Source organism: Talpa occidentalis, unplaced genomic scaffold, assembly GCF_014898055.3.
Source record: "Talpa occidentalis isolate TD23 unplaced genomic scaffold, MPIMG_talOcc4v2.1 talOcc4.10, whole genome shotgun sequence".
In the NCBI taxonomy this organism is placed as follows: domain Eukaryota; kingdom Metazoa; phylum Chordata; class Mammalia; order Eulipotyphla; family Talpidae; genus Talpa; species Talpa occidentalis.
Window position 1 is genome coordinate 95,238,253 of NW_023600993.1, and position 26,765 is coordinate 95,265,017.

The following is a 26,765-nucleotide window of genomic DNA, read 5'->3' on the forward strand; positions in this document are numbered from 1 at the left end:
CGCCAACGCGCCGAGAGGGACCCCTCGCCCAGAGGGGGGGCGCTGGCCCTCGGTGGGGACTGAGGACACGCAGGACGCAGCCAACGGGGCTGCCGCTCGCCTCGCGGGCCCGGCCGCGTCGCCCTGACCTCCGGGCTACGAAATGGGCGCGCCGGCCGGTCCCCGCCGACCTGCGGCGCCGGGAGGCGGGGAAACGCGCAGTCCCCTCTTAAGGAGCCAATCAGAGCCCACGGGGGCCAGGCATGACAGCCCCGAGGGCCAATGAAAAACGGGGATTCTAGCCAGGGGCCACCACCCCCAGCTCCGGTCCCGCAGAGCGCGCGCCGAGGGACAGTTTTTTCAAAGGGTCAAATGCGCAGACAAGGCCGGAGCTGGAGGCCAAGCCGCGACGTTTGCAACGACGGGTGGCGAACAGCCCGCGCGCGAGCGAAACCGTCCTAGCGGGCGGCCCCCTCGCAGGTCACGCTCGCGCGCCGGGCTCCCGCGCGGCAGGGTACGTGCTGCGCGCTGACGTCACGTCGCCCCGCCCCCCAGCCGCCCGCCCTTATAGCGTCACCCTGGCGCGCGCGCACCATTGTGTGGCTGGACTCGGCCGCCGCTGTGGTGTGAGGCGCGTGTTCGGGCTCTCGCCGTCCCCGCACCCGCACCGCGGCTCCTGCCTTGCGGCCAGCCGTTCGCCAGCCAGCCCTCGGGCCCCCCGCCCGCCACGGACATGCCCCGCGTCTACATAGGACGCCTCAGCTACAACGTCCGGGAGAAGGACATCCAGCGGTTTTTCAGCGGCTACGGCCGCCTTCTCGAAATAGACCTCAAAAATGGGTGAGTCGGGAGCGGGCGCCCGCAGCGGCCGGGGCCGGGGCCGGCGGCGGCGGCGGGGCGGTCAGCGGCGGGGACGGACCAGGCCGCGGCGCCGCGTGGCAGGGCCTCCAAGATGGCGGCGGCGCGGGGCCGCGGGAGCGCGCGGGGGCGGGGCCGGGCGCGCCCCCGCCTAACGACGCCCCGCCCGGCCCGGCCTCGCGCCGCCCCCAGGTACGGCTTCGTGGAGTTCGAGGACTCCCGCGACGCCGACGACGCCGTTTACGAGCTGAACGGCAAGGAGCTCTGCGGCGAGCGCGTGATCGTGGAGCACGCCCGGGGCCCGCGCCGCGATCGCGACGGCTACAGCTACGGAAGCCGCAGTGAGTCCGACCCCCGCGCGCTCCGCGTCCTTGGGACCTGGTGGGGCGGGCGCAGGCTTAGGGCGGGCGGGGTGGGGCCTCCCAGCCGGGGCGGGCGCGGGGGCAGTGGGCTGTCGTTTGACGCGGGTGTCCCCGGACCCCGCTGCCTCCACGCCGGCCCGCGGAGCCACGGGACGCCGGAGCGCGGGGTTTGGGCTTGGGGTGTGGCCTAGCCAGGGTCTGGGGGTGTTGGTTGGGGGCTTGATGGCCAAGTTGGGAGGAGGGTGGCTTCTGCTGGGCCCCTGTCGGCACTGTCGTGGGCTTTTCCCGCGGAGGAAGCGAGGGGTGGTTGTTACTGGTTGTTCTCCCCCTTGCTTTCCTGGCAGTGCCTTTAGCTAGAAATGTGAATGTGTAGCGTGCAAGTTGGCGGACAGGTTGGGGTGGAGGTGGGTGGGGGCGGGGAAAGGGGAGGAGTTTTAAGTGTGGGTTTCAAAAGATTGGCAGGGGCCAGAGAAAATACTGTTTTGAACTAAACGTGGTGTCATACCACGACGTAGATATCCATAAGCTTTATGCTGTATTTGAAGTAGTTGGGGCATGTTATTGGGAGGAGGTGGGGGGATTTTGGTTATGTTAAATGTTTGATGTTGAAATTGTTGCATGTTGAATTCAAACTTTTTAACAAGTCCTTGATGTTTCAATTTGAAAGTGACCAATGGGGCTGAGGCTGTGTCCACTGAGGCTAAGATGACTGCCTTTCCTGATTGGCCTTGGCTTTTCCATACATTGTGTGACCCTTGCCCTATGACCCTTTGGCTGACCTTACCGGAAGCCATGACGACAGCAGCCTTTTGCCATTAGACGCAGGGTGATGGTGAGGATTCCAAGGGTTAGACAAAACTGGTTAATCTGAACTAGGTGACTGTTACCTTGCGTGTTTTGTGGCCAAACCACCACCAAAAACCTCACACTGTGATGTAAGTACTTAGTGTAACTAGTAAACATTTTTGTAAAATGTAGAAATGCATGTAATCAGTTAAGTTTTATATTTTACAATGTTCTGTAAAATAAAACTTAGCGAGGTAAATTGAATAAAGGAGCAGTCACTCTCTAACAGTTGTAGGAGAAGTTTAGTTGGAATTTAGTCTGTTTGACTTGCCCTTAATTTAATTTATGGCAAATCACAACTGTATCAAAGGTTTAGCAGTATAATAGCAAAGTCCTACTCCAGTAAATAAGTTGATATGTTTGTACTAACTTTCAAAAACATGCATTTCTATCATTACAAAGCATCTAACTGTTCTCTTCATATGATAAAGGTGGTGGAGGTGGATACAGCAGTCGAAGAACATCTGGCAGAGACAAATATGGACCACCTGTTCGTACAGAATTCAGGCTTATTGTAGAAAATCTGTCTAGTCGTTGCAGTTGGCAAGATTTGAAGGTACGCAGTATAAAAAAGACTAATCAATACAAAGTAAAAGTCAGCAAGCAACTATAAACCAGAGACACACTGGGAGGGGGAGGGAAAGGAAGGACTAGAGTCAAAATAAGGGGGGAGGTGCAGTTGTCTGGGGAATATAACCAAAATGTAAATGCATACATTGTGCAAAGATGAAAAAAGATGTAAGAATGATATAAAACAAAATATTTAAATAAATAAATAAAGCGTATATTCGGGGGGGGAGGTACGCAGTATAGCTTGTGGTTAACATGTGTGACTGATGTTTAAAGGGTACCATGTCTTGTCCTAAGTTTTCTATTTCTGATAATCAGGTACAATTGTAGACCTTTAGATTTCTGGATCTGACTGGTTTTTTCACTCTTAGGATTTCATGAGACAAGCAGGTGAAGTAACTTATGCGGATGCTCACAAAGAACGCACCAATGAAGGTGTGATTGAGTTTCGCTCCTATTCTGATATGAAGCGTGCTTTGGATAAACTGGATGGTACAGAAATAAATGGAAGAAATATCAGACTCATTGAAGATAAACCACGAACAAGCCATAGGCGGTCTTACTCTGGAAGCAGGTCAAGGTAATATGTTGATGGATGTGGAGAGGGAAGAAAGTATATTTTCCAAGAACAAAGAAAAGTTCTGGTAGTGTTGATGCTTTGTTAAAAATAGGTCATTGCGGGCCTCCCCGGTGGTGCAGCGGTTGAGCGCTGGGTTGCCAAGCTGCCCGCAGCCTCTGCAGCGCCGGTTCAATCCCCGGCTGCTCCCCGGCCACCGGAGGAGGGTCCCACATGGCGCGCAGACTTCTCCTGCCGCCCACTGCTCCCCTCAGCAGTGTACTTCGTCCTTCTGCCTGCTCTGCTCCCTGCTCTGGCTCTGGTGAATTCTCTCACCCTCCCGCGCTTCTGACTGTACCCAGTGCTTGTACAAATAAAAAAAAAAATAGGTCATTGCTTAGACGTCTTGTTTGTATATCATTGGATTCTTTACCAGATGTTTTGACAGTAGTTTGAGCCATTTATTTTTGATAAATGGCTCAAACATGCATGTTGATGTATTGAGATATTTTATTGTTTCTTGTCACAGGTCACGGTCTAGAAGGAGGTCACGTAGTAGGAGTAGGAGGAGCAGCCGCAGTAGGTCTCGAAGTATCTCAAAAAGTCGTTCCAGGTATTGGGTCTTTTTCTTATTGGTACTGTTATTTGTTTGTGGAATACTTGTCTGTTCTGGCAAGGTATTAAAAAAAATTCTGGCTTTTCTTGTCCAGATCCAGGTCTCGGAGCAAAGGGCGATCACGTTCCCGATCAAAAGGCAGGAAATCTAGATCAAAGAGCAAGTCTAAGCCTAAGTCTGATCGGGGCTCCCGTTCTCGCTCTCGAAGCAGATCTAAGGATGAGTATGAGAAATCTCGAAGCAGATCTCGTTCTCGATCTCGTTCCCCCAAAGAAAATGGAAAAGGTGATATAAAGTCAAAGTCTAGATCAAGGAGCCAGTCTCGTTCCAACTCACCCCCACCTGCTCCACCCTCTAAGGCTCGTTCTGTGTCCCCTCCACCAAAAAGAGCTTCAAGGTCACGGTCAAAGTCAAGGTCACGGTCCAGATCGAGTTCCAGAGATTAACCCAGAACTCCAAGTTCTTTGCACACTATTATGGAACACTTTCCTACTTAGGCAGTTACTCTTCCATATTTGTACTTGGCCTCTTCTACAGGAGGAATCTCCTAAAACCGAAATTTGATTTGTGGCCAAATTGGGTGGAAAAGATAAGGTTCTAAAGAAATGGTGGCATGAAGTCAGAGACCTCCCTTCTTTGTAGAATTAAGATAACTTTGATTTTATAGCTTTTGAGCTAAAATAACTTTTGTAAAGATTAAGCTCATTTAGATTTTTTTTAAGTATTTCAGCAGGATCTGCTGCAGGGGTTTTGTTGTTTTATTTGTTTGCTTACTTTAAATTAACCGTTTCAAGCTTTGAATACTTAAGGCTTTAGAGGGAGAACCAAATTTTCAATTATGTTGGCTTTTTATAAAGCTTGAGTTATGTAAGATTTCAATAAAAGTTTGCTACCAAGATGATTGCCTTATTGCATAGGTCACTGTTAAATTCCTTGAAACATTGTTTGTGGAAACAGTGTAAATTCTACTTAAGTGTAAAACAGCAAGCCTCAGACCAGCAATAAATTATTCAATTTGGTAACATTATTTTTGTGCTGTTAAATTTGCCAAAGTCATCTGCCTCTTTAACAAGAAAAATAAAAGCCTTCGTAGTCAATCTGTTATATAAATTTGCCTAAATTAATTTTAAATGAACAAACTTTCAGTTTGAAATTTGAACACTTCCGGAAGTAGCTTCTGTCCTTGGGGGTCTTAATCAGCCTGGTGCTTTTGCTTTCCCAAAGCGGTCAGGTGTTTAGTGTGGTGTCGAGGTTTTAATGTTATGAGAAGATGGAAGTGGTTTTTCTTTGAGCAGAAACTTGGCATGTACTGCCTTTTGCTCCTGGAAGGTCTTTATACTTAACATTTACATCACTTGGTAAATGAGTTACTGGGTGAAAGTTCTAGACAGTCCCCTTTGGTGTAGCTAGAGGGGGGGTTAGATGGTGATTAGTCCAACCTTCCTTATAAACTTAATGTGTGGTTGGTGTGTTAAATTTAAATGGGTAACCCCTAAATTTTTTGTACTTTATCCTGAATAAAGTATAGGATCAGTGGAAACTGTAATACTGCAGGCTTATAGGCATGAACAAGTTACCGATCCATAAGCTGTCCCTGTAAGACAAGGGTCAGATTGTGCTGGGTCTTGGTGTGCACTGCTCATTGTGCCACAGACTGGGCGTGACAATGGATTTGTTTTGTAGGTTCAAATAGCTGAGTATACACCAAATAAGATGAGGCTGTGTGGAAAAAATTGAGTTAAATTAATTCCTAGACTTAAGGTTATAAAATCTTGGCACCTAATCTTAGGAATATAGTGCTCCAAAAGCTTGATGCTTCCATGAATTTTCTTCAATTTTGGTGCCTTTATTTTTTTAAGTTAGATGTTTATAAGACATGGGGATATTTTTTCTTCAATATAATTGATTATTTTGCCTATTTGAAAGCACAGAAGTCAGCCCTGTATGGCTTTCAGAATTTGATGTTTAAGTGCAAGTTAAAGAATTGACTTCAGCCACAGCGCTGCCTTTCAGAGAAAGAACAAAAGCTTTTAAAACTAACCTTTTAAAAGGACGTTGGAAAGTATTACATTGTGAAATTTGACTTTCTAGAAGTATGCAGGGTGCTTTGCCTGGCCTCTTGTGTTTTAAGTTATATGACTTGCTAAGACTTGGGTTTGGCTACGTCATTAACTGCTCCTTGGTGGGCAATTGTATAAGTAAATGCCCATATGGTAAAAGTTTTCTAGTAATGGCAAAGACTGGCTTAAATACCTGTTCCCATTTTATGACATGCACCATTCATTGGATATGCTAAAGCATTTGTAATGCTGGCCCACTTGAAAGCAAAAGTGTTAGTTCCTTGCTCCGGTGGGAATAGAACCCGAGTCTGTAGCTTGCCACACCTCCATCTGTGTCTTTGTGGAATGTTGAGCTGACAGCAAATGTCGTTAGCAACATCCTGGTTCCCCCAGTGCCTTTCAGGCCATTTTGAATCCTACCTGCTCCTGTGACTTTTCCTGTGTTACCTTTAATTTTGGGATCTTTCTTCCACCTTGTTAACCCATTTCATGCTTTATCACCTTAATAAAATCCTTACTGCGGGAAAGGCTTGTTTTTTTATTTATTGTGCATTCCTACTCAGTGCCAAGTTACTGGCAAAATGGTTTTTTGAATTAGAATTGCCATTGACAAGCCGCTCCTGACAAGAATGTGAGAAAAGGATCTTGTATTCAGTTCCTCGGAAATCTGAGTTAAGAATGACAGTAGGTTTGTCTGGTCCAACCACTGTGGAGAGCTGTGTGGAGATTTCTGGACCTACTAAACATAGAGCTTCCATAGGATCCAGCAATTCCACTCCTAGGTATTTACCCAAAGGACACAGAAACATCAATTCCAAAGAACACCTGCACCCCTATGTTTATAGCAGCACTGTTTACAATAGCTAAGCTTTGGAAACAACCCAAATGCCCAAAAATAGATGACTGGATCAAGAAGATGTGGTACATATACACCATGGAATATTACTCAGCATTCAAAAAAGATAAACACATGCAATTTGCAGCAACATGGATGGCACTGGAAGGGATCATGCTCAGCGAAATAAGCCAAAAAGAAAAAGAAAAATACCGGATGGTCTCACTCATAGCAGGAAACTAGAAAACTTAAATAAGGGACCAGGAAAACGAATAACTATAAGAAAGTGAAAATCAAAATCAACAAAAAACTACGAACCAGAGACACTTTTAGGGGGGCGGGGGTGGGAGGGGAGGGATTGGGGTCAGAATGGGGGGGCTGCAATTGTATGGGGAATATAAAAATAAAATTTATTATTAAAAAAAAAATGACAGTAGGTTTGTCTTGGGCAAATCATTAGCTCTAATGCTTCAATATCTACTTTGAAATTGTAGGGATAAACCCTTATGAACTGAGTTTAAAGGTTATATGATTAGTAATACTTAGGTGGTATAAATACTAACTGCTATTAATTAGGAAGGACTAAAATGTGCCAAATCTTCTGTATTGACCTGCTTTATGGTCACTTTAAAGTTACCCAGATTTAAACATTTTTCATAATTTCTCATGAATTAGGAAGCTTTAATCACGCTTTATCAAGACCTTAATCTAATTTGTTAAATAAAACATTTGGAACCATTACATTTTTATTTTCAGAAAGCATTGCTTTCTGATTATCCAGGTTTTCTCACTCCTGATGTCCTGTGGCAGTGGAGTGGTTCATTTTCTAAAGTTCTGAATTGAAGACAAGAATAGTATGTATTCAGAGTATAATCTCCACTTTTTTAAAAAAAAAGATTATGCAAGAGCTGGGTACAGGTCAGAGGTGCAGGACGGTGAGAGGATCCACCAGAGACGGGGCAGGGAGCAGAACAGGCAGATGGACCGAAGAGAAGACGCTGCTGAGGAGAGCAGCAGGTGAGGCAGTAGGGGTCTGCCACGCCATGTGGGTTTCTCCCTGGCCGGCCAGGAATCCAACCCGCGCTGCAGAGGCTGCGGACAGCTTCACAGCGCAGCGTTCAACCCGCAGCGCCACTGGGGAGGCCCTTGTCTCCCACTCTTAACGTTAGGTATATATCTGCCCAGAACTTTGGTCATGATGCCTGTTCTCTTCAGTAAGCTATTCATGCATTTGCAATTTGTTTTTACTTATAAATGCTAAAAGAGATCTATTTTAAGTGGCTGGTTAGTACGCTATTGAAGGGACACATGACAGCTGCTTTTTCTTCCAGTACCAACTTTTTATTAAGTAATTCTTTGACTTATATAATGACTTGCATAAAAAAAATTACTTTAGTGTTTATAATGAACACTGAAGTAATTTTTCTCATACAGTGTAACTATTTTAGAGCCCTTTCACAGTTCAGCATCTAGTAACTATCAGTTTACAAACTTTTTTTTTTTTAAGAATTTTTTTTTTAATGGAGGCATTTTTTTTATTTATTTATTTGTTTTGTTTATACAAGCACTGGGTACAGTCAGAAGCGCAGGAGGGTGAGAGAATTCACCAGAGCCAGAGCGGGGAGCAGAACAGGCAGATGGACCGAAGTACACTGCTGAGGGGAGCAGCGGGCGGCAGGAGAGGTCTGCGCGCCATGTGGGACCCTCCTCTGGTGGCCGGGGAGCAGCCAGGGATCGAACCAGCGCCGCAGAGGCTGCAGGCAGCTTCGCAACCCAGCGCTCAACTGCTGCGCCACCGGGGAGGCCCAAACTTTTTTTTTTTAAACATGCATACAAGAGATGGGGTGCAAGCTAGAGGTCGGGGGGGCGGGGGGAGGGCAGTGAGAGGATTCACCAGAGACAGAGTGGGGAGCAGAACAGGTGGATCTGAAATACACTGCTGAGGGGAGCAGTGGGCGAGACAGGAGAAGTCTGCACTACCTGGCCGGGAATCAAACTCAGGGCGCTGTGGCTGGTAATAGGTTGATAGTGCTGAGACTTTAACCTCTGTGCCACCTGGGGAAGGACCCCCCCCCCCCAGATTTAAGGAAGTCCTCAATTCAGTATACACCTCTGAAAGGTATCTTAAGCCTCCTTGGTCTGTAGGGTCCCCTTTTCTCTCCTTTTATCCCCTTGCACTATATTTGTTGAAGATCATTGCCATGAAGTTGCCCGGTCTTAATTTTTGCTGCTTGCATTCTCAGTGTCATTTGTTCATGTCCCCTGCACCCTCTGTAAATAGACCCAGCGCAAACCTCTGAAGACCCGCGCCTGGGCCCGTAGTAGCCTAATGGATCAACTGCAACTTGTTAGAAATGTAGATCAAGTTCTCCAAACTAAACATCCCCTCAAAACTATCAAGGCAGCGGTTTTTTGTTTTGTTTTGTTTCTAATTTTTTTTTTAAGATAAATTTATGCATACAGGAACTGGGGTACAGACCAGAAGTGTGGGGGGGTGAGAGGATTCACTGGAGAGTGGGGAACAGAACAGGCGGATTGACTAAAGTACACTGCTGAGGGGAGCAGCGAGCAAGCCAGGAGAGGCCTTCAAGGCAGCAGTTTTAAATTCCTTTCTTACCCAGTTGTCTTAGTGTACTCTGGTGAGTGTCCCCCTTACGTAAGAGGGGGGCCCACTAGTAGTCTCCCTCCAGGTTTGCCTTCTTGTGATCAGGCAGAACAAGAGTATGTGGCCTTCCTGCCCTAATAGATACTTCCTCAGCTGATTCTGGGCCGGTTCCGGCAAAAGGATGAAGAAACTCCAATACTCCTGTAGAATCTCCTCTGCACTTTGAGAGGGCTTAAAGCAGATTGTGTGCCATCTTGCTCAGGGTTAACCAGTAGAGAAGGACGGAAAATTCAGAGCTTAAACTTCAATGCTATCCTAGAGTACACACCAGCGTTATCATTGGAATAAGCAATGTCTTAAATGACAGCTTTCATTCCCTTGCTATAGATGACAATGACCTGCAGGCCCAGTAGGAGCTCATGCCCAGATGACCAAGGCTGTCACTAACAAGACAATCTTTGCTCTTCTAGTAAGATGATCTACGCTCTTCACTGTTTTTAGAAAGCCCGCAAAGAATGTAGCGCCCTGAGTCACATTGGTCCAAACGCACATTCAGTAAGCACTTATTAAAGGCTTTACCCAAGTGCGTGACAGATTACTGTCTGTATATCTCCATTCCTCTTCCTGGTAGGTTAGATAAATTGCTCTCCTTTTCCCTAAAGATGTCCCCCTTCTAGTCCCTGTAACTTGTGACTATGTTCCCTTCATGGTAAAAGGGACTTTACGTGCAGGTGATTAAATTTAAGTCTGTGAATAGATTATCCTGGGTGTCTGGGTGTGCCCAGTCACAAGGGTCCTTATAAACAGGAAGGTCAGAAGGTGAAAAATCAGAAAAGTCAAGTGAAAGCAAGAAAATTAGAGTTGGAAGAAGGCACCACAAGGCCAGGAAAGCAGCTCTGGAGGTCAGTGTGCTCCTGCCCATACCTGGATCTTGGCCCATTGAGACCCATTTTGGACTTCTGCTCTCCACACTGTCAGTTAATAAATAAGCCTGTGTTGTTTAAATAAATAAGCCACCAGATGTGGTGATTTGTCCTGCAACTACAGGAAGATAATACAACACGATTCAGGACTTGAGTCACTTGTACGTTTGGCATCTCAGCCATCACCTTGGGAGTAATTGGCCTCATTCAGCCTGCTGGTCCTCAGAGATGAGAGGCAGGCCTGCTAGCCCCAGCCACCTACATGAAGCAGCCCAGCCTAAATCAGCCAACCTGCAGATGTGTGGAAAAGGACACCGGGGCTGTGTGCTGCTCTGTGTGAGGTTAGCGGTGCTAGCTGAGTCAGGGTGCGCCACATGGTCTTCACAGTCACTGGTGGAAAGTTCTTGTGCAGCATTTTGCAGATTATGAAACACCATCAGTGCATGTCACCAGCATCACACAGTGTTCTGAAGTCCAGTTACTTCTTTCATTTTGCCTAAACAAATATATATGGTCCACTGGCCCTCCCACCCCAACTCCCTGCCTATTCTGAGCCCCAGGAAGCTAACCTCCAGTGGCCATAGACCTATTCCCTTGGCCTCTGGGCTCTGGGCTCAGCCGCTAGCAAGCAGCACCTCAAGGGTGGAGTATTTATAACCCCAGCTATGCTCCCTGCCAAGTTAAGGCTGGTGGTCGCCCTTGGCCGAAGATTGCATTATCTGCTGCACACACCCCTCTCTTGCTTCAGGTCCTGGTAACACTGCTTCCCGTGGGCCTAGCCCCAGGGTCTTGCACCAACTACTGTGATTTCCCTATACCCTTCCCACACCTTTGTAAAGACTCTTTATTAAATTCTCTTCAAATTTACTCAGTTGGAGTATGCCAACTGTTTCCTGTCACAACCCTAATAACAGCAATTAAATTACACAGTGAGTAAATATTTTGTATTTAAACATGTACCTGGTGCAGATTAAGCAAAATTACAAAAGTTCACTTTTTCATTTGCTGTTAAAAGCCAGGAAGAGGTTCCCTAATTAATAAGTGCACCAAGGAAATTTTTTCTTACCTCTCAGTAGACTAGCTTTTCCAAGGGAGATGCCACCCAATCCCCCAGGCTGCACCCGGCTGACACCACCCAAGTGCCTGGTATGTGGAGGAGAGATTAGAAGGTAACTTCCTAGCAACCCCACTCCCAAAAGCTGATTATTAGATATGAAGGAATATCAACTGAACGTCCCCCACCCAAAAAAAAAAAATTCACATGTAAAAATAACCCCTGGTAAGATTTGGAGGTAGAGCCCTCCTGAGTGGGATCGGTGCTTTTATGAAAGAAACCCCAGAGCTGCCTTCATGCTTCTGCCTTCTAAAGACAGAAGATGGCTCAGTGCCTTGATCTGGGACTTGCCAGCTTCCACAACTGTGAGAAATAGATTTCTGTTGTTATAAGCCAGCCAGCGTATGGTGTTCTGTCATAGCAACCTGAACACGCTAAGACATGAAGGGACCTGATAAATGGAACCAAAAGATTACCTGGGGCAGACATTGTGAGCAAAGCAAGATAATGGCTTCTAAAGAAACTTTCAATTCTTTATCATCTTTCTGGAGTGATGTCTCCACTTGATAAAGTAATTCCTTCAGGAGAAAATGCTTGGTACTGGGAAAGAAAGCAGGCTTTTTTATGCTTCTAAGAGAGGTTGTACAGTCCTATCTAGCTTTTCAGTTTGTGTACCCTCACACAATGATAATACTCATTCTGCAAGTACCTGTTCCACTCCTGTCCTGTGCCAGGCTCTGTTGTAAACACTGGAGATGGAGTGGTGAGCATGACTCATGATGTCTTGGCCTCTTGGAGTTTTTACTACCAGGGAGGGAGACAGTAAACAAACAGTTTAATGATAGGACTCATGAAAATAAAAACAATGGAGTGAGTGATGGAGTGGATGTATGTTGTCTAGAATGATTGGTGTATCATTGGGACATTGGGCCTACAGAAGTCAGACAGCTTTTAAAAATTCAGGGAAGAGGAGATTTCCTGGTGGCGCAAGGGGTTAAGCACTGCACTATGAAGCAATCCGAAGCTTCTGCAGCAGAGTTAGATTCCCAACCGGCCAGGGAGCAACCCACATGGTGCAACAGACCTCTCCTGTCTCACCCTCTGCTCCCCTCAGCAGTATATTTCAGTAGATCCACCTGTTCTGTTCCCCACTCTGTCTCTGGTGAATCCTCTCACTCCTCACATCTCTGGCCTGTACCCAACTCTTGTATGTATAAATAAATAAATCTTTTAAAAAACATTCAGGGAAGAGCATTCTGGAAAGAGGAACAGCAAGTCAGGACCAGAGACAAGATAACGAGGGTGTGTTAGAGACACATGGGTGTGTTAGACGTTAGGAATGAGAGCGGAGGGGCAGGCTGTCTCTGTGAAGAGTTGGGATTTAGACTGAGTGGTGATGGGAGCCTGGCACTCCTGCATGGTCTGGGAGAATGTTCCTGAAGCCTATCGAGGAGAGAGTGTGGTTGAGGAGGGGAGAAAATGTAGTGTGCTCTGGGCTCTGTTTTAGGACTTGCTGCTGATTGAAGGTAGAGTGAGGTGGCATTTTATTTTAAGGTTCTATCCATTTTGTTAGGGAAACTCAGAATCTTTAAACTCTCAGCGCAGCCGGCATGTGACCACTGGTGGCGTCATCCCCCAGAGCACTCTGCCTTTATCTCAAGCCTGTGTGGAGGCCACGTTCCATACATCCCACAGGTCATTCACCCAAAAGTGACATTTTATTTTATTTTTTTAACGATTTATTTATTTATATAAGAACCAGGGCACAGGCCAGATGCGCGGGAGGGTGAGAGGATTCACCAGAGACAGAGTGGGGAACAGAACAGGCAGACTGACAAAATACACTGCTGAGGGGAGCAGCAGGCGAGACAGGAGAGGTCTGTCAAGCCACGTGTGTATCTCCGCAGCCTGCGGGGATCAAATCAGCATTGCAGAGGCTGCGGACAGCTTCACAGTGCAGTGCTCAACCGCCTGGGCCACCAGGGGAGGCCCCAGCAGATTCTTTTTGTTGGGAAATACTACCCATATGTTGAGGACAGAATTCAGGTATGTAGCAGGCTGGGGGAAGGGAAATAGCTGAGGCTCTGATACTCATGGAGCAAATTTTCCTAGTGGTTACAGACCGATTTTCTGACAAATAAAAGCTGCAATGGTAAATTCTCGAAGTCATAGCTCAACGTTGTCAGTCTTTGATGTTCTGGATAACATAAATCCATGCGTAGAGGGGAAGCAGACCTAAACTTTATCTAATTTGGAAACTTGCGCTTCCCCTGCCTTGTCCACCATGGGACCCACAAGTCTGGGGTTAGGAGTGTCCAGTGTTTTTACAGGGGGTTCAGATCCAACTCCCAGTGTTCCAGGGACCCAAGATCCCAATCTTCTACATTATGTGTGTGATGAAACCCAAGTCCCTAGCAGCGAGTTCCTGCCTCTGTCCAATAGGCACCTCCTGGACAAGGAAGATATCAGGGATCACGGCCCCCCTCCCATCTCCCCTCCTGTTTCCCTTTTTGTTTCTGGCTCCTGCTGATTGCCCATTCTTGAAAGTTCAGCAATGAGTTTGCTTTCCTTCCTCAACTGTCTCCTTTCTTATAAGCTTTTATCCTAGATTATTAAGGTATTTGTGCTAGAATGTGCTCCCTATTAGCAAAGTCAGCCATTCCCTAGACCCAGAAGTGTTTTTTTTTTTTAAAGATTTATTTATTTATTTATTTATGCATACAAGAACTGGGGTACAGGGTAGAGGTGTGGGGTCTGGGGGGGGGTGGTGGTGAGAGGATTCCCCAGAGATAGAGTGGGAAGCAGAACAGGTGGATCTACTGAAATACACTGCTGAGGGGAGCAGCGGGCAAGACAGGAGAGGTCTGCTGCACCATGTGGATTCCTGGCCGGGGATTGAACTTGTGCTCTAGTGACTGCCTATAACTTCATAGTCCTGAGACTTAATCCCTAGTGCCACCAGGAAGGCCCCTGGTAGTGGTTTTGGTACTTAACATGAGGGGCATATCCTGATTTTTTCCTCAAATACATGGACTGCCCATGGATTCAAGTCACCTTCAGGAACAGAACGGTGCGTGCTGCTTACAAACAATAGTTTTTTCGTGCTCCTATTCATCAACATTTAAAAAAAAATCAGTCCATTCTTGGATAGGGGGTAACTTGAGAGCGGGCATTATTAACTTGTAGAAAAGGGAGATGCCACTTGAGAGGAGGGCTGATCCTGAGGACAGAGTGGACTGGCAGAACCAACTCCCACTATACAAAAGGCAGAACTTGAACTTGCCCCAAATCACATCCATTTGGGACACGCTCTCCATTCCTGACGATGTTCCAGCAAGCTGGTCACGAAAGGTATCAAGACCACCAAATAGGTTAGTGAGCAGGAAAATAATGTCTGAGCAAGTCAAATCACTGGCTTGTTATTTGTTTGTTCCTGGTTACCCACCCACCCCACTCAGGTTCCACTTAACTGATCTTAAACGTCTAAAAAAAGGCCTTATTGAGAAGCCGTGTGTTTGTATAGTTCCACCACTTTCATGTAATCTGAACACCTAAAATAAACCTTTTGGAATCCAAAACAAGCAGTCTGGGTAGAGACAAGAGGAAAATGAGTGCATGGTTGTATGTGTGTATTAGTGTGTATAAAGAGACTTCCATTGTTATGGCAACCAGCATCCTCAACTGATGCAATCCTCTTCCCAATAATACAAGATGTGATTAAAAATTGACATTGCAGTGAGGCCGAAAACATGTAATGCGTTGGCGTGGCAACCAGAATAGTTAAGTCTGCATAAATTTAAACCCGATGATCACAACAGCTTGGGGGGGGGGGTTGCCTACCATCAATTAGGAACCCCTTTTCCATCCACACTGGAAGTCAGGAGCCTAGAGATCTGACCTGTAGCTATGACCTTTGGCCAAATGTCCTTTTCTGTAAAATAAGGGATTGGATTAAATCATCCCTGTGGGAAGGAGGCTGCAGTTTTCCAAGAGTTCTGTTTTCTTCTGCATGTAGTACATCAGTTAGTCAGCCCACTCAGTGTCCAGCTCTGTGCCAGCTACTAGGGACACAAAAACTGACCTGGGGCCTCCCTGGTGGAGCAAGGGGTTAAGCACCGCACTATGAAGCAATCTACAGCCTCTGCAGCACGAGTTCAATCCCTGGCCTGCCAGGGAGCTACCCACATGGCGCAGCAGACCTCTCCTGTCTCACCGGCTGCTCCCCTCAGCAGTGTATTTCAGTCAGTCTGCCTGTTCTGTTCCCTGCTCTGTCTCTGGTGAATCCTCTCCGCTGCCCCCCCATCTCTGGCCTGTACCCCAGCTCTTGTATGCATAAATAAATAAATAAATCTTTAAAAAAAAAAAAAAAAGCAAAAACTAACCTGTTTCCTTCCCTCTGGGGGTCTGCAGTCTTTTAACCTCTTGAACAACACAAATCTATGTGAAGTCACAGCTGTGATGTGTAAGAAGGAGGTGTTGCGTGCTCTGGAGCAGATAAAGGAAGATTTGCGCATGCCTCACTGTGGCGCCAGCATGATCAGCCGAGGAAATTGAAGCACAGGGAAGCATGGACTTGCCCAAGGCAACAGCGCACAGCCTTGCGCGTGCCACACAGAAGTGTTCACAGATGGAGACCGGGAGGACCAGGTTAGTGGGGTGCCCCAGCTCACAGCATCCGCCCACAGCTGTGTGTGTGTGTGGGGGGTCATCAAAGGCAGACGCGGCTGGCGCTGCCCTTGACGCCGGCAGGGCCGGGATTAGAACCCACGTCGCTGGTCGCGCAGGCCTCCCTCCCCCGGCGGCACACCCCTTCACCCATCTTGAGCGCGCTGGCTCCCCTTTTCCAGGTGTGGGCCAGGCGGGGCGGGAAGGCGTGGGGTAGCGCGGCGGCGCGGCGGGGGCGCCTGAGGGCACGACTTTCCATTTTCGTCCCCGGCCCCTCCCCCGGGTTGGGGGTCCGGGTGGTTCCCGCGTCCCCTCGCGCCGCGCGCGGTGGGCAGGGGTGGGGCCGGAGAGGGGGCCTCGCCCGGCCCGCAGAGCAGCCGGCCCCCAGGGCAGGGCCCCCGGGCTCTAAGGGAAGACCTGCGGGCGCGGGCGCTGCGGGGCGGGGGCCCGCGCCCCCTGAACCTGCGAGGCGCGCGGCTCGCGCCCGGGTCTGCGGGAGGCGCGCCCGTCCCCAGTGCGCGCAGGCGCGCGCCGGCGGCTCGGACCGCACTGGGCGCGGGCGGCGGGGCCGGCCTCAGGTAGGGGTCCCCGCGGGCCCCCCGCGCGCGGGGCGCCGCGCCTCCCGGCCCGCCCAGCCCGGCGGGAGCCCGGGGCGCCCTCGCCGCGCGCCCGGGGGGAGCTGGGGCCGCCGGCGCGCGGCGGGGTCCGGGCGGCGCGCGGGGCCGCGGCGAGGCTGCGGGGCGGGGGTCCTCGGGGGGCGGGGGGGCGGGGGGCCGCGCCGACCGCGAGCCCGAGGGGTCGCAGGGAGAGGCTGCGTTTTCCGGGCGACGCCGTCCATTAAGAGTTTTTCATTAATGGAAGCGGGTGTGGAGGGCGGGGTTTGGGGTTTCTCAGGAAATGAATCATTTGGCAAACTTTCTCTTCCCGACCATTAATTTCCGGTTTTTACAACGGAAAATTGGAGGATGATTATTTTGGCCATAAAGAAAAAGGATAAGAAGAGTTCCGCCATTTTGGCGTTTTAAAAAGTGGCCGCTCCGCGGGGCCGGCCGGGCGGGGACCGCGCGCCGCCGCCGTCTCGGCTGGTCCCGGGGCGCCCCAGGGGGGAGACCCCCCCCCCCCCCGGCTTCCCTCTCCTCCCGCGTCCGGGCGGGGGCGGGGCTGAGGCCCCAAGTTGCCGACGCTCGGGCTCGCGGGGGCTCTGAGGGTGTTGGGGTGACGGTCAGCTGTGTGGGGCGCTGTCTCCCCGCCCTCCAGTACCAGCGCGAGGGCATTTATGGAGAGTTTGTTGATGGCCAGGCCTGGAAAGGCGGGGATGGGGGGGTGCGGCAGAGCCAGGAGAACACAAACAGGGGCACACTCCTTCCATAATACTTGTGGAACATCTATGTGCCGGACAGCGCCCTGGACTGGGCCTCCAGGGCTTGTTTTCGGTCGGAAACCGACCCTGGAGGGAGGTTCAAGTGCACAGTTATTGAGGTGCCGTGGGAGTGTCGACAGTACCCCGTTACTGTCGGGGTGTGAAGACAGCGAGGTGGTCGGGCAGGGGATTTGAACTAGGAGAGTGGTCTGTAGAGCCACCTCAGCCTGCCCTGAGGGAAGCACTGAGGCTTAGAGGTCCAGCTGGGGTTGGGGGGTTCAACTAGTCAAGTCCTGGGGTCAACTAACCTGGAAGGCTGCTGCTTCCAGGAGACCAGGGGCCAGTGGTGAGGCAGCGTCCCTGGCCGAGGGCGGTTCTGAGAAGCTGATGGCAGTGACGACCTGACAGAAACTGGACCCCACTTCAGCCAGCCTGGGCAGCTCAGGGGGCAATAAATAGTAGAGTAGCCCCTGAGGCAGGAATAGCTAAGCCAGTCATGAGTTTCAGTACCTTTGTTTCTTCTTCCACATATTACTGACCACTCTCTGGCCCCCCCCCCCAGAGTCATGACTGTCCAGTGCAGCCTTTGGCCGGGGTCCTTTGCACACCAAAGGACTGTGGCTCAGAGTCCATTGCGCTGGGGGGAGACAGAACAAGTTGATGCACAGTTAGACTGTGGAGCACAGGACAGAGAGTGATTAATTGTGTTTCAGGGGCTGGAAAGGCTTCAGAGAAGAGGTGTCACTCCAGCTGGAGCTTGAAGGATGATTAAGAATTTTCCAGACATATGGGATGCAGAAAGGGTACCAGACAAAAGGGACAGTATGTGCAGAGGCCACAGAAGTGGCATCTGAAGATGTGACCAGGCTGCAGGGGTAGGATTCCTAGGACCTGGCTCACCCCTGACAGCCATGTCACTGGTTCTGCCACTGTGTGGACCTCCCGGGACAAGGCTTATGGAAATGCTGTGTGAGCTGCGAACCCCAGGGGTGGGAGGGGTGAATTCAAGTAACAGATAAGGCAGTTCAGGGCTCAGAAGAGTGAACGGGCTAGCTGTGGCCAAAACAGACATAGTAGTAGTGCTAGCCAGTGACGGGTAACAGTGATGGGTCCCCACAGCACAGCCATGCTGGATCCTCTCCCTTTCTGCACACTCAGGGACTTGTTTTCTAGAATTATTCTCCCACCCCTCCACCCCTGCTTTGTTATCAGTTTCTTCTCTCTAGGCTCATTTTCATCAGCCACAAACATGCTGTGATGTCTCCTATTTTTAAAAACCAAACAGGCCCTTCTTTGAGACCAGATCATTCTCTGAATACCAGCCCCCTACTTTCATGCTCCCACTCACATCATAGACCCTTGAAAGGGATGTTGAAAGGAAATGTGCCCATTCCTTCTCTCTCATTCGCCTATGAGGAGCCGTCCTTAGCATCAGTTTCCCCCAACCAGAATGTACACTGGTGATAGAGGTTTCTGTCTGGTTTTTTTGTTGGCTCGCAATCTGCATTGCCTGGAATAGTGCCTGGCACATAATAGGTGCTCAGTGAACACTGAATGAATCGATGATTTCTTTCTAGAATCCACTCCAATCAGGTGTTTGTGTCCACAGCTCCTGAAATGGCTCTTGTCCATGTATCCTATGACTTTCTTGTTGCTAAAATGATCAGACTTGCCCTGTCTGTGGCATTTAACACCATTGAGTGCTGCACCTCCCCCTGCAGTGACCTTTAGGGTTAACCGGCCCTAGGTCCGGCTGGGCAACCAGCGCGCAGGGAGAGAACAGCAAAACCCTACGTACCTGCTGCACCTCCCCCCGCAGTGATCTTTAGGAATGGCTTTCGCCACGGTCCCTAGGTCCGGCTGGGCAACCAGCGCGCAGGGGGAGAACAGCATAACACCCTGAAGCAGAGGAAGTTCAGCGAAAGTTCCCTGAAAAGGCAGAAGCTTATCAAAAGATAACGACCACCAAGAACCACTACAAGAATGCTAAAAATCTTATCCCGTCTTTCTAGAACTACAAACTTTAATCCCTTATTTGTCTTTCTAAACTTCCTTCTTTCTTCTATAATGGTCATTGCTTGTTATGTAGATCACCTCCCTGATGGTGATAGACTGAGCCCATGAGCAAGCTAATTTCTTTGATATTCATTCCTGTGCTTTTGGAAAACATATATATACTGGTCACAAACTCAAAGAAAATTACACTCAGATTTTCACTCTTGAAGTGTGTCTGTTTGTCATTTCTTTCACCGATGCCCTGACCACCCGGCACGCTTCTCTCAACCCTGAGGTGGCCTCATCGTCTACTGCTGTGCTGGTCCGCGGCAATTGAGCTGAGCCACCTTCTTGAAAACTTTTCTCCGAAGTCTTCCAGAAGCCCAGACTCTTCTGGATTTCCTCTCAACTCCTTGTGGCTCCTTCTGTTACTTTTGCTAGATCTTCAACATCTTCCCAATGTAGAAATCTTGGAGAACTCAAGGCTCCATCTTTTTCTTTATACTTAGTTCTGTGGTTTTCAATGTCATCCATGCATAATGGTTTTTTATTTTATTTTTATTTTTTTATTTTTTTGTGGGACCCTCGCCGGTGGCCGAGGATCGAACTGGCGCTGCAGAGCCTGCGGGCAGCCTCTCAGCCCAGCACTCAACCGCTGCACCACCAGGGGAGGCCCGCATAATGGTTTTCAAACTCCTATTTCCAGCCCCACTTTATCACTTGTTTCTAGAATTTCAGATCCATGAGAACATTTTGTTTTATTTGAGTCTACATCCCCAGCCCACACCATGGTGGTGACACCTGGTTGACCCCTCAACGTTTGCTGAAAAAGGGCAGCAAACCTGAAAGGACAGTCCTCTCAGCCACTTTTCCTTGATAGACCTAAAACCTGTGACAGGTTTTGAAGTAGAATGGAATTCTTCCAGGAGTTAACACAGTCACTCTTAATGGCTGCCAATATTTTGAATAACTAGATTGACTCTGTTTAAAAGATATTCAAATAGTACAAGTACATTGGCTGTGCAAAACAAAATAATTGGAATTAAAATTAAGGGAATTCTATTTTATAATTTAAAAAAAGGAAACCAATCTTGGTTGGAATGTTGCTTTAATTAATCTCTATACATCTAGCCATTGCTACCTGATTTTACTCTCTGTAATGTAGAGGATGGACTTTGTATTTTGGGGAGGAAAAATTAGAAAATAAATAAACATGGGCTTCCCCGGTGGCGCAGCGGGTTGAGCACAGAGCTAAGAAGCTGTCCGCAGCCTCTGCAGCACTGGTTCGATTCCCGGGCAGCCAGGGAGATTCCCACATGGCACAGCAGACCTCTCCTGTCGCGCCTGCTGCTCCCCTCAGCAGTGCTTGCGGTCAGTCCACCTGTTCTGCTCCCCACTGTCTCTGGTGAATCCTCTCACCCTCCCACGCCTCTGGCCTGTACCCCAGCTATTGTATAAATAAAAAAAGAAAAGAAAAGAAATAAATGCACTGGGGCAGGAGGGTGGAAGAGATAGCAACCATTGTAAGCTGATTTTACAAACAAGCGACTGACATGTTACTGACCAGAAGTTACCAAGCTCTCTGTAATTTCTGCCAGAAGGGAGAGGGTTGGTATTTATTGAAGATTTAATGGTATCAAGACTTTATATTTCTCCTTTAATCTTCACCTGAGTCCTTTGAGGTAGATACCATTGCCACCTTCACTTTACACACGAGGAAACTCGTGTTTCCTCAGACTCAAAGGGCGAAAGCTACTCACTCAGTCACAGGTATTAAGTGACAGAGCTGAGGTTCAAACTGAAGTCTGTCTTACACCTAAGCTCATGTCCTTTCCTCTATCCTGTGTGCCAGAAGTCATTGTCAAATATTGCTGATCCCTACTGCTGATCCCTTACAGCAACCAACAATCAGTTGCTCTCTATCAACAAGCTCAAGCTGTTGAAACCCAAATCAAATACTTACTGAGTACCTCCTGAGGGCCACACACTCTTCCAAGTGCTGGAACTATAGCAATGAACAAAATAGATAGTCTTTATCCTGGTGGAACTTAGCATGATGTGGAGATGACTCATCATTATTGATTATAATGTGAAGGAAATCAACACAGTGAGGAGAGAAAGCGTAGTAGATGGGGAGAAAGACATGCTGCTTTGAATTGAGTGATCAGGAAAGACCTCTTCTGAGATGGTGACCATGGAGCTGAGACCCAAGCAGAGAGCTTGGGGAAAAGCATACCAGGTGGACGGACCACCATAGGCAGAGGCTCTGAGGGAGGAACATTTGTCAAGTAACAGAAGGGAACCTGAGTATGTCAAGGATAGAGAACACGGGAAAAGTGGTGGATGATGAAGTCAGTGACGAAGATGGGGGTGGGTGGACTTACACACGTTGATTTTATTTTAAGGGCAGTTGAGAACCACTGAAGAATTTTATTTTTTTTTTTAAGATTTATTTATTTATGCATACAAGAGCTGGGGTACAGGCCAGAGGTGCGGGGGGTGAGAGGAGCCACCGGAGACAGAGCGGGGAACAGAACAGGCAAACTGGCTGAAATACACTGCTGAGGGGAGCAGCGGGCGAGACAGGAGAGGTCTGCTGTGCCATGTGTGTTGCTCCCTGGTTGGCCGGGAATCGAACTTGTGCTGCAGAGGCTGCGGATTGCTTTATAGGTTGCGTCTCAACCCTTGTGCCTCCAGGGAGGCCCCCACTGAAGAATTTTAGATGGGGAAATCATCTGATTTGGTTTACATGTGCAAAGTTTTCATTTATTGGCGAATATCCTGTGCAGGGCAGGAAAGGAAGCGGGGAGGTGGGGTAGGAGGCAATATCAGAAGTACATGGAGAGCTGATGGCAGTCGGGACTAGCCTACGACAGTGCAGATGGAGAAGCAATCAGCTTTGTGATGTGTCCTGGAGGTTGAGCCAACGGGCCAGCTATAATACCTATACAGCGATGCTGCCCAATACAGTAGCAGTGGCCCCTGTGCTACAAAATCTAATTAAAGTTAAATAAAATTTAAAATTCAGTTCCTCAGTCACACTGGTCACATTTCAAGTGCTCAGTAGCCATTGTATTAGACAATGTAGGTAGAGGACGTTTCCACAGTCAGAAAATTCCACTTGACATTGCTGGCATTTAGGACAGTGACCCACATTTGAGTTAAGTAAATGGTAGATATTAAGTACATTTGTTATGTTACTAAGTCTTTTTCCTCCATATATTTACCTGTTCAACCAAGTCTATGAAATGCTTTCATCACTCTTGCTTTCATAAAGCAAAATCATGCACCACCCAGGTTCTCATACCTTTGCTCTTCAGATGTATGTACTTGCTCAACAGATGTCTAAGTGGCTACGCTGGGCTTGGAGTTGGAGGGAGTGATGGGCAGCGGCATGAAAAAAATGTGAGCAGGATAGATCACATCCAAGGAAAATGGACCTATATGAGTGAGGGAGAACCTGGCACCTGGAGGCTGGACTCTCCTCCCCAGAACCAGGGACTCCCTTCTCTTGAAGGAGAAGGGAGTGATTTCAGTGGGGATGGAGGTGAGGGTTGAGAAAGAGAGAAGTTTATCCTTGACCTAGACATTGTCATGAGGGCAGCTGGCTAGACAGAACCCTGCGTGGCTGGAGACATACCCCCCTAAGTTAATTCTGCACCTCACAGTACAAAAAGTTCCTTCCCAAAGGCCATTTTACAGAGACTGGGGGAGGTGCAGTGCTTGGCCAGACTTGATGCTGGTCTCCTAAGACACTTATCCCCTCAAAGCCGAGGCTTTCCTCTGCAGGGTGCCAGCCTGAGGGTGACCAGCTCCTTCTCAGAGAAACACCTCTCTCCTTCCTGATCGCCCTGGGGGCTGTGTTCAGCTTGTAGGCCTGCCAGGATGGAGGGGCATGCTGAAATGGAGATGCTGAGGACACTGAAGGGGCCCTCCACAGGGGAGGTCAGCGTGCACCTGGTGGCCAGAGACAGCCCAGGTGCTGGCCCTCATCAGCCTGCTACTGCCTTCATCATCCCAGGTGGGCCAAGCTAGGGGTCTGGGGAGGAGGCGAGTCCTCCACACCTGCCCAAGCAGCTGTGGCTCTTGGGGAGGAAACACTCCCTTCCACCTGCCTACACACATGCAGGACTGGGACAGGGACTCCGGGCTCACCTGTGTCGTGTCTGCCCGTGTACCTGTTCGCAGCCAGCTCGGCCTCTCTTGGCCTGCCCAGCAGTGCCCTGGAGGTGCCCTGCTTTCCGCGGGAGCCGATCCACGTGGGCGCCCCGGAGCGAGGGGCGGGCAGCGCCCCGGTCACGGCCACGGTCCTGCCGCAGCTGAGCGCGGTGCCGGCGGCCAGCTCGAGCGGCGGCACCGTGCGCCTCCTGGAGTGGACCGAGGCCGCGGCCCCGCCTGCCGGGAGCGGCCTGCGGGTCAGTGTCTGGGGGCTGGCGGGGCCTGCGGCGGGGGGTGGGGGCCCGGCCGAGAGGACGGGTCTGGGCGGAGCCCCGGGGGCGCGGCGCGCGGGGAGGGGGTTGCCGGGGGCGTGGCTTGGGCGGGGGTTGGGGTACCCGGGGCGCGGCCTTGCGGGTGGCCGGGAGGCGGGTCGGGGGCGGCTCCGGAGTCGCCATCCTCGGGCGCCCCCGCCCCCCGCCCCGCAGTTCCGGATAAGCGAGTTCGCGCCGCTGAGCATGGTGGGAGCGGAGCATCCCCCGAGCCCGGAGCTGCGGAGGGAAGGTGTGGCCGAGTATGAAGATGGCGAGGCCCCGGCGGGAGCGGGCGATGCGGGCCCCCAGCAGCCGGGTAAGAGGTCCGGGCCCTGAGCCGGGGCTCCTCGTCGGGGGCGTGGCCTGCAGGTGTGCCCAGGGGTGGTCCTGTGGTGTAGGAGGCCCGGGGCACCTGTCCAGGAGAGACGAGGAGGTGGGGCCCAGGTTGAGGCCTGGTCTGAGGGGGGCTCCGTCCGGCCTGAGGACTCTTTGGCCCCCACAGCCGACCTCCCACAAGACCCTCCGGAAGATTCCCCTCAGGACCCGCCAGAGGATGGTGGCACCTGTCACTGCCAGGCCTGCGGGCCTCAGCAAGGTGCCGGTCCAGATCCCGGTTCCTCCAGCGACGCCTGCCCCCAGCTGTTTCAGGAGCGGTAAGGGGCACTGGCTGCAGTCCTACTTGCTTTGCCTTTGGGCCCCAAAACCCCACTCCTGTTCAGGGCTTAGGAGAGGTGCTGGGCAGGTGGTTCTTTTCCTCAGGCTGCCCCTCCTTTAGGTCGGTCATAGTGGAGAACTCCTCAGGCCTGAGCTCCTCTTGTGCCAGCGCTTCTGAGCTCCTCAAACCCATGAAGAAGAGGAAGCGCAGAGAATACCAGAGCCCATCAGAGGAGGAGTCAGAGCCAGAGGCCATGGTAAGAAGAGGCCAGTGGGGAGGTAAAAGGGAGCCAAGAGGCTCTGCCTCAGTAGTAACCTCCATCAACCCAAGTCATGGGGCTGGAGCAGAGGAAACACTCACAATGACTCACTCACATAGTTTCGGGGTCCCATCCTGAGTTGGGTCCTGTATATGGTAGGTGGGAAATAAGTAAGTCACTTTGCTGCTTCTCTGGCTCTTCCTACTAAGTTTAGTGTCAGGGTTAAGAAACACTCACACAAAGCAGCACCCAAGATAGATATGTGGGCAGATGAAAAGCTTGCTCACGAGTGCAGCCTCTAGTCCAGAGGTCAGGTTGTGCAGGGCTCTAGCTGCACCGAAGCTGAAAGAGATGAAGCATGAAATTTCCAGTGGGCAGGTGTTTGTCTGAACCCCAGCTGGAATGAGGAGAGTTATTGGCAGGCTGTGGCTCATGTGAGCCTGTGACTAGGTAGTAGGGGGTTGTCTGCTGGAGCTGTGTTCCTGCTGGTGACCTAGAATTTCCAGTGGTTTGAAACAAAACACTATGAAGCGAGAGTCAAGCAGATGCCAGCATCATACACTGGGGTTTCACTCCAATCCCTGAAGACAGGAAGCTGGATCAGGCTTACCTTCCACAGGAGAAGCAAGAAGAAGCAAAGGATCCAGAGGGTCAACCCACTGCTAGCACCCCAGAAAGTGAGGACTGGAGCAGCAGTCAGCCTGGTATGATGGCCTGCATATATATATTCATGTGGTGTGTGTGTACCTTTGGCGGTGTGAAGCTGGGAGTGTGGGTTACAGTTGTGTGTTGTAAATATATAGATCAGCATAAGTTAGAGAGGGTGTGTGTGTGTGTGTGTGTGAGAGAGAGAGAGAGAGAGAATGAGAGAAAGGTAGTGAATGAGAGAGACAGACTCTGGTTTGTGCTTTGGTATATGTGTTTCCTTTAAGCGTGTGTTTATCCTCTTGCCCATTTGCCAGGCTCAGCATTCTAAGACTTGCGCTGGCTTTAACCACCTGACATTCCTTTCTTTGGGTGGTATGAGCAAATTTGTAATGGTTATTGGTCTGACCTTCCTATTTGGGGCCCAATTCTGATCCTTTGTTCTAAGAAAATGGAACAGAGGTCATTCATAGCCAGCTCTGACCCTCAGGCTTTCTCCATTGCTATCTCCCATTTGCATGTGACAATCGCCAACTGATACTAAATAGTATTTATCACACTTGTAATCACCCAAAACCTGTGTAACCACTTATTTAATGTCTATCTTCTTCCATCAAAGCTGAACCTCTTATATTTTTTTTTTTATTTTATTTTATTTTATTTTTTTTATTTTATTTTATTTATTTATTTTTTTTAATAGAGGCATGCTTTATTTATTTGTTTTGCTGGTTTGTTTGTTTGTTTGTTTGTTTTGTTTATACATGCACTGGGTACAGTCAGAAGCACGGGAGGGTGAGAGAATTCACCAGAGCCAAAGCTGAACCTCTTATATTAATCATTGTATTCCTGGTGCTTAGCCCAGAGACTGTTGTAGAGTAGATTGAGTTACTTTGTTCAGTAGATTAATTGTTGAGTTGTGGGTTGGTACTTTCTCTGGACCGGGGCTCAGTTGCATGAGTCACTGTCTTTACTCTCCCAGAGAGAGCCAGAAGGTGCAGTCAGTTCATAGGACAACATTCTGTTTTGGTGGATTGCATGCCAGCCAGAGGACCCCAATCTGAGTTCAGGGCTCAGAACCTGGTAATCCCTATTCCCACTTCTGCTCATTGGAGCTGAACCAAGTTTTCACTGCTTTCTCCCAGGACTACGATATCAGAAGCCAAAGGCTTAGTTACCTGTCACTGGTTTGTGCCTCTTAAGTCCCAGGTAGAGGAAGGAGATGGTCTCTAACTACTGTGGGCTTAACTGTTCTGTCTTGAGAAATAGATTCATAAATCAACATCCTCTTTAGTTGGGTCCTGTTTACCCATACACAGTTATTTTTTGATTCATCTTTTTCAATTGTGAACATCATTGTAACATTGGGTTCTGGATATTTTCTACCTTCTGCCTTTTTTTCTTATTCAATGGAAGAAATTATCTCTAGGGAGAAGTTTGTATTCATGACTGAATT

The 26,765-nt window shown here is 49.5% G+C and overlaps 2 protein-coding genes across 3 annotated transcripts in view; both read left to right on the plus strand.

Moving 5' to 3' along the window:
- Nucleotides 1–579: 579 nt before the first annotated feature.
- SRSF6 (serine and arginine rich splicing factor 6) lies at nucleotides 580–4,683 on the plus strand. Its single transcript, XM_037498959.2, has 6 exons — nucleotides 580–819; nucleotides 1,030–1,178; nucleotides 2,477–2,601; nucleotides 2,987–3,195; nucleotides 3,701–3,784; nucleotides 3,882–4,683. The coding sequence occupies exons 1-6, from the start codon at nucleotides 713–715 to the stop codon at nucleotides 4,231–4,233; spliced, it is 1,026 nt and encodes a 341-aa protein (XP_037354856.1). The 5' UTR covers nucleotides 580–712; the 3' UTR covers nucleotides 4,234–4,683.
- Nucleotides 4,684–16,472: 11,789 nt separating this feature from the next.
- L3MBTL1 (L3MBTL histone methyl-lysine binding protein 1) overlaps nucleotides 16,473–26,765 on the plus strand; it is a 30,967-nt gene continuing 20,674 nt past the window's right edge. For both annotated transcript variants that reach the window (XM_054697716.1, XM_037498972.2), the window contains exons 1-7: nucleotides 16,473–16,507; nucleotides 23,153–23,305; nucleotides 23,473–23,699; nucleotides 23,928–24,069; nucleotides 24,256–24,406; nucleotides 24,529–24,664; nucleotides 25,287–25,371. In XM_054697716.1, the coding sequence (XP_054553691.1) occupies nucleotides 23,170–23,305; nucleotides 23,473–23,699; nucleotides 23,928–24,069; nucleotides 24,256–24,406; nucleotides 24,529–24,664; nucleotides 25,287–25,371 (877 nt within the window). In that variant the 5' untranslated portion in view covers nucleotides 16,473–16,507; nucleotides 23,153–23,169. The remainder of the gene's footprint in view (nucleotides 16,508–23,152; nucleotides 23,306–23,472; nucleotides 23,700–23,927; nucleotides 24,070–24,255; nucleotides 24,407–24,528; nucleotides 24,665–25,286; nucleotides 25,372–26,765) is intronic.

Bases quoted from the DNA above. Each gene is read 5' to 3' on its own strand.
- SRSF6 (XM_037498959.2), top strand. From the start codon at position 713: ATGCCCCGCGTCTACATAGGACGCCTCAGCTACAACGTCCGGGAGAAG. The intron at 820-1,029 runs GTGAGTCGGGAG...CGCCGCCCCCAG, and splicing joins GAAATAGACCTCAAAAATGG to GTACGGCTTCGTGGAGTTCG. The intron at 2,602-2,986 runs GTACGCAGTATA...TTTCACTCTTAG, and splicing joins GCAGTTGGCAAGATTTGAAG to GATTTCATGAGACAAGCAGG.